General features: G+C 38.7%; 1 protein-coding gene across 2 annotated transcripts in view; it reads right to left on the reverse strand.

Annotated features, from left to right (window-relative positions):
* Positions 1-12356, reverse strand: part of apbb1 (amyloid beta (A4) precursor protein-binding, family B, member 1 (Fe65)) — a 116022-nt gene that overhangs the window by 81020 nt on the left and 22646 nt on the right. For both annotated transcript variants that reach the window (XM_041258766.1, XM_041258765.1), the window contains exon 3: positions 348-544. In XM_041258766.1, coding sequence (XP_041114700.1) covers positions 348-544 — 197 coding nt within the window. The remainder of the gene's footprint in view (positions 1-347; positions 545-12356) is intronic.

Below are 12356 nucleotides of genomic sequence, written 5' to 3' on the forward strand. Positions count from 1 at the left end.
AACTTACAGAACTCACCCAACATCTCCTGTTTCATTAGTACAGAGTAGTAATCTCTTTATAAATACATGGGAGAAGAATTTGTTCTTACTCACTATCAAAACTAAAAAATACAAATTTTATGCATGCATACAATAAAAGCGGGAGCGTGTTACTTTAGTATATTTACAGATTTTTTTTTTTTTGTCTCGTTCATTGAAAATCATTTTCAAATTTTTAAAAAGGGTCAGCATAACAATCACCCTAGATAACGACGTCTGCTGAAAAATAAATAATAATCAGTTCTCTCAAATCTTGCTTTTCTCTCTAAATCTTGATCACACAACCTCATCTCCCACAAAACTCATACATTTTGTTCCTCAGTGTGTGATGTTTCCTGTGAAGTGCTAGAGGATCTTCCTGTCTCCCCAACTAGGGAAGGGGGATCCCACTGCGTAGTTCCTGTGGGGACATGCCAGTAGTAAGTCCCAGATGTGTCTCGAATGCGCATCCATCCAGCTGGCAAATCTGTGTCTGTCTCAAAGGGGTTGCAATTCCAGAAGTGATCTGAGAAAAAAGGAAAAAAAGTGAAGAAGAGTCAGTGCCTCATACTTCATATTAATTATGTATTCACTATCTAGAGGCAACATTCACTTTATCCAGTGGTGCTGGAGTTAAGCAGTGAAGGGCATAAAATACTACGTTCCCGCTAGCCGCTCACTACAAGCAAAACGTTTTCCCTTGTGGCTCAACTAATTTTCACCAAATTTGCAAAGGCGGAACTGTGCAGCAATGCATCAAAATGAATAGACCCTGTACTTTTGATAAGTATCTTTCACACCACAGGTGATGCGGCAGGCGAGGCGAGGATTGAATCCTATTTTTTGCGGTTTGTCATGCGTCAACTAGGGCATTGAGCAATCCGAGAACAGCTTCAATGCAAGTGGTCCAGCAGGGTGAAGCAGTATCCAAAATGCCGGTGGAAAAAATAATACTTGCTGTGATAAAATACTCAGAGATTTATGACATAGGGCATCACAATTATAAAAAGATACAAATTTGAAAGATAATACATGGGGGTCCATTTCAAAGGAACTGAAAAAGCCTGGTGTGTATGATTTATTCCCACATATGTTGAAATAGCGTCAGAGAAGACACTCTGAATTTCCACATCATATTGACGAATATGTCCCAGTCTTGATGACAGTTTGTCAATAGCAATTTTGAACAGTTGTATAGAACTGGCAGTTTTCCAACCTGTTGCATCGTCTCTGTGTGGCTTCTGGTGTGTATGGTCATGTCGCTGCGAAAGTGTCTCATCAGCAATTAAAATAAATAAATAAATAAATAAATAAGAATCGCATTATGTCTGGTGTGTTGAGACCTTAACACTGACAGCATGATTACATTCAACATGTTCTGTTCGATGAATCAATATAGACTGTTTAGTTTGATTTCATTTCACCCAATGAAAGCACTTTAGCTTGATCACGTAACATATGCATGCCACAAACATTATGTTTGGCAGGAGGACAATCAGGTTCAAATCGAAACAGTCAGAGGATGGCAGTGCTTCTAAAAATTTAAAATAAAAAACATGGCATCCAAAAACGGAAACATTGATGACATGTTTTAAAAAAATGGGGTTCTCGAGTGGTGCACCAGTAAAGGCGCTCTGGGTGGAGGGCAGGATGCACCCATTAGCCTGGAGATGTCATTGCTGACCATGACCAGGTGTTCCTAGGGGGCGGCGCACGATTGGCCGAGTGCCGCTCGGGTAGGGAGGGCTTAGGTCGGCAGGGCAATCCACAGTTCACTGCACACCAGCGACCCCTGTGGTTGATAGGGTGCCTGCAGGTCTGCAGTGGAGCCATTCAGATCTGTGCTGTCTTCTGGCACTATAGGTATGGTGGCTTCGCTGTGGATCTGCAGTGCGAAAAATGACAGATTGGCAGGAACACGTTTCGGAGGACGTGTCTTTCACCCTCCGCTTTCCCCAGTCGCCGGGGAGTTGCAGCGGTGAACCAGTGTTAAAAAACCATTGGCAATGACAAAATAATAATAAATTTACAACAACACACACACATTGTGCAGACAGATGTAGCCCAAGGAATACCAGTCATCTGTGTACACAAAACTAAAATGTGGAGGTGAAGCAGTCTCAAATTTCAAACATACCCCTTGGTCCCAAAAGAACATTCACAGACAAGCCAGAAACACTTCAGCTTCAAAAGAGAATTTTTTTTTTTCTCTTTAAAATGTGCTGAAATATATTTTGGTGGTTCCAAGATGATTCGAAAGAGGAACAATTTAATAAAAATACATATTTATTATTTAAAAACAAGAATTCATCTCACTATGATTTAATGGAGTTTTAATGTCAGAATCTGAATAAATTAAACATCTGCACTCCTGATTAGTCTCATTACAGATGTGTTTTTCATAACGCAAAACAAAAGTGTAAATAACAAGTAAATATATTTTCATCAAATCTAAATCACAAAAAGTAAATGTTTCTCCAGTTGAACTTAAAACTACACATTTCTAATTATTTATGTCTAGTCACACTGTTGGCGAGGTTCCTCACAAAAAGTTAATAAAACATAAAAAATATTACTGCCTTACTTTAAGACGTCTTGACAGCAACCAGATTAGAGAAAAAACGGGAAAAACAAGAATTTAACTATTTACAAGTCCAATGTAACAAAGTCTGTGCTCTCTCCAGAGCTTATTTTCTGTTTTATTCAGAAATATCATCTGCATTCTCCAGTTTCAAAGAACAGAGTTTGTTCATAGCCATCCCTGCTTCCTTGAACACACGCTTGCTTGGGACCGATGTTGCAGGGATACATAACATGCTCTTTCCCAAGTCTGCTAGGTTGGGAAAGCATGTCTGGTTATTTTTCCACCAAATCAGGGGATTTTCGCAGATGTTTAATGGAGTTTCAGAAGCATAACTCGTAATCTCTTGTTGGATTAAGGTTTTCTGTGTTTGTTGCCGTCCACGAAGTAACAATTCCATTGCTTGTTCGGTCTTCGTTTTCTTTTTAACAGGTATGTCCTCTGTGCTGCACTCACTTGTACAAGCACAACTTCTGTCATTTTTAAGGTTGTCCTCCACCAGCCTCACTAGTTTGGAAGACAGTGCTTCAGATACGTGGGCTTTGGCCTGTTCAGATAGGAAATACAGATGGTGAAATCAGGAGCCAAGAAATGACACAAACCAGTGACATAACCTCATAATTTGGGTCATTCAGCTGATGTAAACAAAATCGCTGAGACAAATTAAGCAGTAGCTTATCTCTCAAACTTCCTGTAACTGCACTAAGCAAATCATTTGAATTTGAAGAAGACGGTGTCTCCCCTTCATCAGGATGTTTTTCTCTGCACTCAAAAGTACTGTAGCCAGTTCGAATGGCTGTAGTAGAGTTAGTATCGCAGCCATTAGCTTCCATTGCTCAGTGGTGAAAGCTAAAAGTAGCTGCGTCAGACTTTTTGGTCAAAACAGCAATAACTGGCCATTTCAATTCAAGAAGATACTCAAATATATAATAAACCATGTTCTACCTTGTTTGTACGTCCTGTATTAACTTGAGTGGTGCTTTTTCTGTGTTCAGCATTTGTTTGTTTCCTATTTAAAGTGCTTGTTGCCATCTCACTCTTTTTAAAATGTGCAACCTGTCTCCTTGCTGATGCCACTAACGTATGGACTTGTTGTACATCCTCCAAGCATTTCTGAATGTAGAGATTTATATTGTGCCCTGCATAGCTCACACGCTATCAAAATATAACAGCACGCTCGCCTGCAGAAAGCAAAGACATTGTTATGCACATGTTGGCCACATTGTCATGAACACAAACTACTACTTTTGTAACCACTGATTGATCGCTTCTGCTAAATTCACTGCTGTGTGTCTCTCGTGTAATTTTTTGTGACGCTAATACTTTTGACTTGAGTTCCCAGTTTTGCTTAATGTAATGGCAGGTGACTGTTAAAAACACTTCTTGTGCCATGCTTGTCCATACCTCGGTAGTGATGGACATTGAATTAAATTCCTGGCTTAAATCCTGTCTACGCTTTTCCTTTGCACGTTCGTGGTCCAGAGTAATGAATTTGGAGATTGTCTTTCGACAGGGCATTTCATAGCCCGGAGCAAGATTTTCAATCAGATTTTTAAACGCAGCTCACTCTACTATACTAACAGGTCTGATATCTTGTGTGCCAACATCCACTATCAGGCCTGTTATCTCTTTTGCTCTGACGCTTTTTGGATCAACTTTCTTTCCAAAATAAGCTGTTGCTGAAGTGGGTTGCTTCCTTTTGTTTTTTACTTGTGTTCCCGCTGTCGTGTTTTGTCGGGTGCTGTCTTACTAAATGATCCCGTAGGTTGGTGGTATTGCCACAGAAGCTCATTAAAACTCCACAAAAGGCACATTTTACCTTTCCATTTTGTTCTTTTGTAAAAAAAAAAAACTTCGAAATGTCTGATGACATTATTTAGAATTAAATCGACAATTTAACTAGCAAAATCTGATCTGAAATCCAGCCTACCTCTAGCCTCTTCTCTAGGTTTTGTTTGTTTTTTGTCACGCTTACTGTGAAAACTGTGCTGTGTAGTGGGAGGGGAGTTTGTTTTTATTATTATTTCAAGGAAACAAAGGAAAGGCAAGGAATAAGAGTGTAGATTTACGTTTTGCTGGTCCTAGTAAATAAAGTCCTATTAATGAACTGATAGATGCATTGTTTTTTTGTTTTTTTCAAGCATTGATGGTTATTCCAACGATTTGATGCATTGATGTCTTGTCCCACTCCTACTGCATGGTGGGTCTGCAGTGTGAAAAGAAGCGGTCGGCTGGCAGCACACTCTTCGGAGGACAGCGTGTGTTCGTCTTCGCCACTTCTGAGTCAGAACTGGGGGTGGTAGCGGTGAGCTGCACCTAAAAATAATTGGCTATTCTAAATTGGGAGTAAATGATAAACATTAAAAAAAACAAAAAAAGTGTTAACAGATGCATTAGGTACATTCGGGCCAAAAACACTTTTTGGTTTAATTTGTGTAATGTCCCGAGTAGTGTTCTCATTATCCATACGTACAATCACATTTATAGAAAATATGTCACATGTATTTTCTTGAAGAATCGAAACAGATCAACCTTTACAAAAATAATTCTCCTAACATGGTGGTACAAAAGACCTTTGGACAGTACTGGTGATTGAGAGTTTGTCAATGCCTTATTGATAAGGTTAATTACTGTGTCTTCTTGCGGTTGCGGTCTGGGCTCTGTATCCCGATTAGTCCTCCTTTTTTCTTTTGCCCCACCTGCACCTCTTTTTTGATTGTATGTTGTTCTGTGGTTCAATAATTTTCCCATTGCAGACATTGTTCTGTTGATAGTCAATTGTGTTCCTTTTGTATTTCTTAAATTTTCATAGCTCTTAGATTCTCTTCATATTTTTCAATTGTTTGCTTAGAGTCTTGAATTTTTGTAAAATCAGGCCCCAGTAGTTGTTTTAGGACAATTTCAATTTTAGTTTCCTGCACATCAGCAGATACTTGTTCAATTATCAGCAGCATAATGCCAAAGGAACATTTATTTAAGATTCCCCATTTTCTGATAAAGTCTTTGTTGTTTTTCCCCAGTGTTGGTTCCATTTGGTACAATATTACTGTCGGTAGTCCCAGATGAAAGAACACGGTACAAAAAATTATATTTAAACACAGTAGTGGCTGTACAATCCTACTAATATTAGTACAAGCTTGTGTAACTAGAGCTGCAGTTGGTCAGCGAGGCATAATATTAACATACACTAAATAGCACTGGCACAATTTCGCTTTACCATTCTGCAGTGGAAAGAAAACCCTGTCAATCACAATAATGTAAAGGATTATGCAGTACATGAATATCTCTGCAAACCTATTCAGAACTTACATTAAATCTGTAGTGACGTGTGATATTTATTAAATGGGAATCAAAGTTACAGTGCATTTTAGCCCCTTGCAGTCCATTTATTCACAGCCCCACCCCTTGTTCTTTGTATTTATCACATAACTCTTCATAGTGATGCATACTGATAAATCATCTCCTGAGCACTCGTTTTATTAACAAACTCCAGGTCATCATTTCATTATTACAGCATCTCAAAAAGCTCTGCAAATGTCTGTGATATTCTTTGAGTGCTGGATGCGGAAGCATCTTGTTTGTCTATGTCCGTGTTAGGTCCGTGGTGCAGGGCCTCTGTGTATTGCTCAGATCCGGCCCTTTTGTTTTTGAAAGGTTTTCTCAGCTTTTTCCGGAGAAAAAACGACTAGAGACCTGTGCTTGATGTCTTTTTGACTGGACTGGAAAGGGAAAATTGTAATTTTGGACCTGGTCCGACATAGGACGGCAAATGGTTAAATATACTGTTTATGTGTATTGTAAAGGGTAGGGTCTGACATTTCAATATCTATGTGTTTTCAAATAAAATACACGTCTTTTTGCCTTGCTGAATAAATTTAAATTATAGTATTGTTAAGTGGCTTGAGTTTTTCCAGTGTGGCTAAAAAATGTTGAGTTACTTTAGCCACAGTGGCTAACTAAATGAAAGTCTTAAAGGGAACATAGATATGCAACAAAAAACACTGTAGATTCAAGGATCCAGTATTACCTCAGTGTGACAGGCTGGCGAGTGGACAGAGGCCCAGAGACAGACTGCAGTTCAAAAAAATAATGTTTTAATTATAACTAAACACAAAATAAAAGGGCACAAGGGCCAAAACAAAGGGATTTAAAACACAAATAACAAAATATAAAACTAAATTTACAAAAATAAAGATTTCCAGGCTGGGCGATGCCTTCAATGGATTAGAAAAATTCCCACAACCAAAAACAACAAGCACAACCGTCTGCTTGCTTCCTCAGCTCCCTCCTCTCTCTAATGGGAAGCTGAGGCCTCCTTTATGTCAGGTGGCTGGGTGCTGATTGATCATTAATGAAGCTAATCAACTAATCAACCCCAGCCACCTGAACACAATAAACCCAGGCAGGTAGGGGAATTTAACCCAATCCCTGCCAATCTATATAGAACAGAGCTCTGCTCTGCCACACTCAGGCTGTCAAGTTCAGCACTATAGTAATCAATATTTATAAAGCGCACTTCACATCAATAAAGGCCACTCAGAGCACTTTACAGAAAACAAAATGTAAAGTATAAACAAAATAATGTTCCCTAGGCGATATATAATTTCAAAGTTATAGCAATTTGTATTACACTAATTAAAACTAATACCAAAATCAAGAAATAACATAGTAAAACATATACTCAATTCACCTCATGCAGTTGCAAACTAAATTACAACTGCACTCAAGAGATAGGTTTTTAATAGATTTTTAAATGTATTTAAACTGTTGGCTCCTCTGGTGTTTATGTAGAGGTTGTTCCATAACACTGGAGCCAGACAACTAAAAAGTACGCCTGCCCAAAGTCACAAGTTAGCTCTGTGCACTAAATCTGAGACACCCGGCAGGAACGTGGTTCTCCAGAAGCTCAGAGAGGTAATCTGTAAACGGACCAGCAACCAATTCAGATCCCTGAGCACTGGGTAGATATTCTCTCGATGGTCCTTCAGAACCCTGAGTAGATATGCTCTCAACAGTCCTTCAGATCCCTGAGCACTAGGTAAATACGCTTTCAATGGTCCTCGCCTGTCTAGCAGCTACATTCTGCACTAATTGGAGATGAGGAATAAGCTTATGAGGCAGTCCAGCATATAACACATTACAGTAGTCCAGCCTAGAGGTTATAAAAGTGCACAGGCAATATTTCTGAGGTGATAAAAAGCAGACCTAACCAACAAAGAAATATGTTTCTCCAGTTTAAGACCACTATACAGGGTGACCCCCCAAACTCCTCATATTACAACAGCAAGAGAACATTCAAAGAGGAGATTAAATGTTTAAGAGATACAAATGGCAAAATCGTAGAGGAAGAAAAAAAAAATAGCAAATATGTTAAATGATTACTTTTCACAAGTTTTTACAAAGGAAGATACTGACAACATGCCCCACATGTCATCCAGTTCCTATCCAGTTTTAAATAACTTTAGCATAACTGAGGCAGAAGTGTTAAAGGGACTAGGAGCTCTTAAAATAAACAAATCCCCTGGGCCGGATGAGATCCTCCCAGTAGTACTCAAAGAAATGAAAGAAGTAATTTACAAACCGCTAACCAAGATCATGCAGCAGTCTCTTGACACAGGGGTGGTACCGACAGACTGGAAAATTGCAAACGTAATACCGATCCACAAAAAGGGAAACAAAACTGAACCAGGTAACTACAGACCAGTAAGCCTGACTTCTATTATATGCAAACTTATGGAAACTATAATAAGATCCAAAATGGAAAATTACCTATATGGTAACAGGGTACTGGGAGACAGTCAACATGGTTTTAGGAAAGGGAGATCGTGTCTAACTAACTTGCTTGATTTTTTTTGAGGATGCAACATCGATAATGGATAATTGCAAAGCATATGACATGGTTTATTTAGATTTCCAGAAAGCTTTTGACAAAGTCCCGCACAAAAGATTAATTCTCAAACTGAACGCAGTTGGGATTCAAGGAAACACATGTACATGGATTAGGGAGTGGTTAACATGTAGAAAACAGAAAGTACTGATTAGAGGAAAAACCTCAGAATGGAGTGTGGTAACCAGCGGTGTACCACAGGGATCAGTATTAGGTCCTCTGCTATTCCTAATCTACATTAATGATTTAGATTCTGGTATAGTAAGCAAACTTGTTAAATTTGCAGACGACACAAAAGTAGGAGGAGTGGCAAACACTGTTGCAGCAGCAAAGGTCATTCAAAATGATCTAGACAAGATTCAGAACTGGGCAGACACATGGCAAATGACATTTAATAGAGAAAAGTGTAAGGTACTGCACGCAGGAAATAAAAATGTACATTATAAATATCATATGGGAGATATTGAAATTGGAGAAGGAATCTATGAAAAAGACCTAGGAGTTTTTGTTGACTCAGAAATGTCTTCATCTAGACAATGTGGGGAAGCTATAAAAAAGGCTAACAAGATGCTCGGATACATTGTGAAAAGTGTTGAATTTAAATCAAGGGAAGTAATGTTAAAACTGTACAATGCACTAGTAAGACCTCATCTTGAATATTGTGTGCAGTTCTGGTCACCTCGCTATAAAAAAGATATTGCTGCTCTAGAAAGAGTGCAAAGAAGAGCGACCAGAATTATTCCGGGCTTAAAAGGCATGTCATATGCAGACAGGCTAAAAGAATTGAATCTGTTCAGTCTTGAACAAAGAAGACTACGTGGCGACCTAATTCAAGCATTCAAAATTCTAAAAGGTATTGACAGTGTCGACCCAAGGGACTTTTTCAGCCTGAAAAAAGAAACAAGGACCAGGGGTCACAAATGGAGTTTAGAAAAAGGGGCATTCAGAACAGAAAATAGGAGACACTTTTTTACACAGAGAATTGTGAGGGTCTGGAATCAACTCCCCAGTAATGTTGTTGAAGCTGACACCCTGGGATCCTTCAAGAAGCTGCTTGATGAGATTTTGGGATCAATAAGCTACTAACAACCAAACGAGCAAGATGGGCCGAATGGCCTCCTCTCGTTTGTAAACTTTCTTATGTTCTTATGTTCTTATGTTTCTCCAGTTTAAGACCACTATACAGGGTGACCCCCCAAACTCCTCAAAGAAGATAAAGGTATTATTGTGCAACCAGTTAAGCACAAAAGTGTCAAGGTATTAGTGTTGGAAGGTAAATCTATATAAAAATACAATATTCTGGTGTTTGGAGAGTGTTGGAATACCTTATATTGCTATAGAGAGGTGATGAATATAGAATTCAATATTATGGTTATTTTATTTGCATTAGGGCTGTATACAATTTTAAATTATTTTTGGATTTGTTTGTTTTGTTTTTAAATTTACTTTTAGGCAGGGGAAATATATGCATGTGCATTCAGGCCTTTTGTTAAATATATTCCATCTGCATCTGGAATTAAAAAAAGTTATGTTTCTGTGTTTATTTCCTTCACAGCCATATTGTTTATGTCAATAAAACAAATAACAATAATTGTTTTTGTTCTTATTGTAAGACCACGTTTTTTCACATGTGTTCAAAGTAACATTACAGTTCAAATGTAAGGCTGTGGTTATAATGCATAGCTCATAAATTAGCATTAAAGAATATACAGTATTTATTGAATATACAGTAAGTACTCATGCCTTCAAGGTAATGTTGCATTTTACTCTGTGTCTAAATTGGAGAGTGTGACAGAGAGAAAAGGAAGTTCAAGCTGAAAATCTGCCTCCCTCCCAGAAAGGACGCTGTGTAAGGTTGGTGGTATGCTTCCTCCCAGATGGACAGACTCGACAGTAGGCGAAAACCGGAAGGTGACCATATTAGGGGGAGCGCGTAGCTTCACATATGTGGAAGGACTCCATTGCAATCAGCTACAGGGCAGACAGCGATTGGAGAAACCTAGGCGCTGGGTTGATTGCAGGGAGGAGTTTGGTGGTACAAAGGGGAAGCAGCTATGTCAGTACAGCCCCTTAGGCTGGAAGAGATAGCAAGCCAGAGTGCTTTATTTGTGTATTTGCAGAGGATAATTAGAATTCGGAAGCTGCCACCACAAACCCCTGGGCACTACATTCACTGCACAGTACGGACACGCACCACTTTCCCCATTACTGAAGAGCACAGTTCCATGCATGGAGAATGGTGCTTATGGAGTGTTATTTTCTGTTTGGGATTGCAACTCGCCATATTCGCTTCTCCTATACCACTACTGGTATAGGGGTGACTAATTTATTATTGGTTTATTTATTAAATAGGCATTTTTCACAGTAAGTTCTGTCTGGACATTCTATTTGTACACGGCACCACTCACAGCCTGTCAGAGAGTAAATTACTCAAATGACCCAAAACCTTATCTGGAGCACTGTCCACAATATCTGGTTGCTGAAAATTATGAATCTAGTACAACAAAAATGTCATTCTTTTGGTTTGGTTTGTTATATACCAAACCTTTGGCAAACCTACAATTGACTGGTATGTAACACTTTATAATTATATATTAAATAAAATATGCCACATTTCTGTCTAGTTCTCTATGTGGTCTAAATCCATTTTGACTTCCTGGGTGGCTGAAAGTGTGTTGGCAACTCCCCCATGCTTTATGTCATGTGCCCCCCGCCCCCCCAGCACTCTCAGATATATGATCATTTGTCTATATACCAGATGTTTAAGGTTAAAACAAAAGGACTCATGCTAGGAGTGTGCTACAGACTGCAAAACATGGATACCAATGACAGCACCCCTTTATACGACAACATTAAAGATGCATGTAAAGAAGGGGGCACCATAATCAATAAACTGCAACTTCACAGGTATCAACTGGATCAACCACTCAGATTGTGGAGTGACAGAGCTAGGAATGATGGAAGTGGCAAATAACTGGTTATTAACACAAGAACCACGAGATTTCAGACTACATACAACCGCTGCACCCACAAAATGTGCGGCTCCATTTTAAAACGGCTTCAATATGAAAATGAAAAACAAACAAATCGGATACAACTTAATATTTTTATTTATGGACATTATACATAAAATTTTCAGAGCAGAAACACTGTATTTACATTGAAAATTACTAACTTTTTTCTTTTTTTTCAAAAAGCGCACATAAATGTGAAAAACTATAATAAAATAAACTTTACGCAATAAACTTCTGTGTAGACAGGTGTAGAAAGCTGTATGCACATATAAAATTATAAAACATAAATAACTAGTTATAAAAATGGCATAAAACAAATATAACAAAACTTATGCAGCGTGAAAGCGCTTTGAGTGAAACAGAGTTCAAAGGCTCTGTCTGTCTGTTCAGAGTTCTACCACAGCTTCTAAGTACAATCTATGCAGAAAACACGCTTTTCAACTATACCAGTGCATTTGCCACAGACTGCCTTATCACAAAGGGCACAGACATCAAAAGTTGCATTTAGCAAACTTGTCAAAACAAAATTGTCTTTTATTCCATGTGCCAGTGGGCGCTGTAGGTGGAGGGGCATTTGCCAGCCGGCTTTCGTGTCTCTTATCAAAATGTTCTTGCCTAGCTCCAGGGCTAGCTGCAAAATGAAGTCCCTCCAAATGATTGTGTTGCCAGTGCACTCCTCCTACAAAACCAAAGCACTGCTTGCTGCCAGCTCCAAAACATTATAAAAAACAGCCAGAGGCCACCAGGGAGTACCAAGTTTGACAGAATACAGCCATGCCATTTGATCCAGTATAACACATATTTCCAATTTGTTTTTGTTTGATATACTAAACTGTACATAAACACAAAACAAAAC

The sequence above is a fragment of the Polyodon spathula genome, chromosome 9 (genome assembly GCF_017654505.1).
Source record: "Polyodon spathula isolate WHYD16114869_AA chromosome 9, ASM1765450v1, whole genome shotgun sequence".
NCBI classification, from domain to species: Eukaryota; Metazoa; Chordata; class Actinopteri; order Acipenseriformes; family Polyodontidae; genus Polyodon; species Polyodon spathula.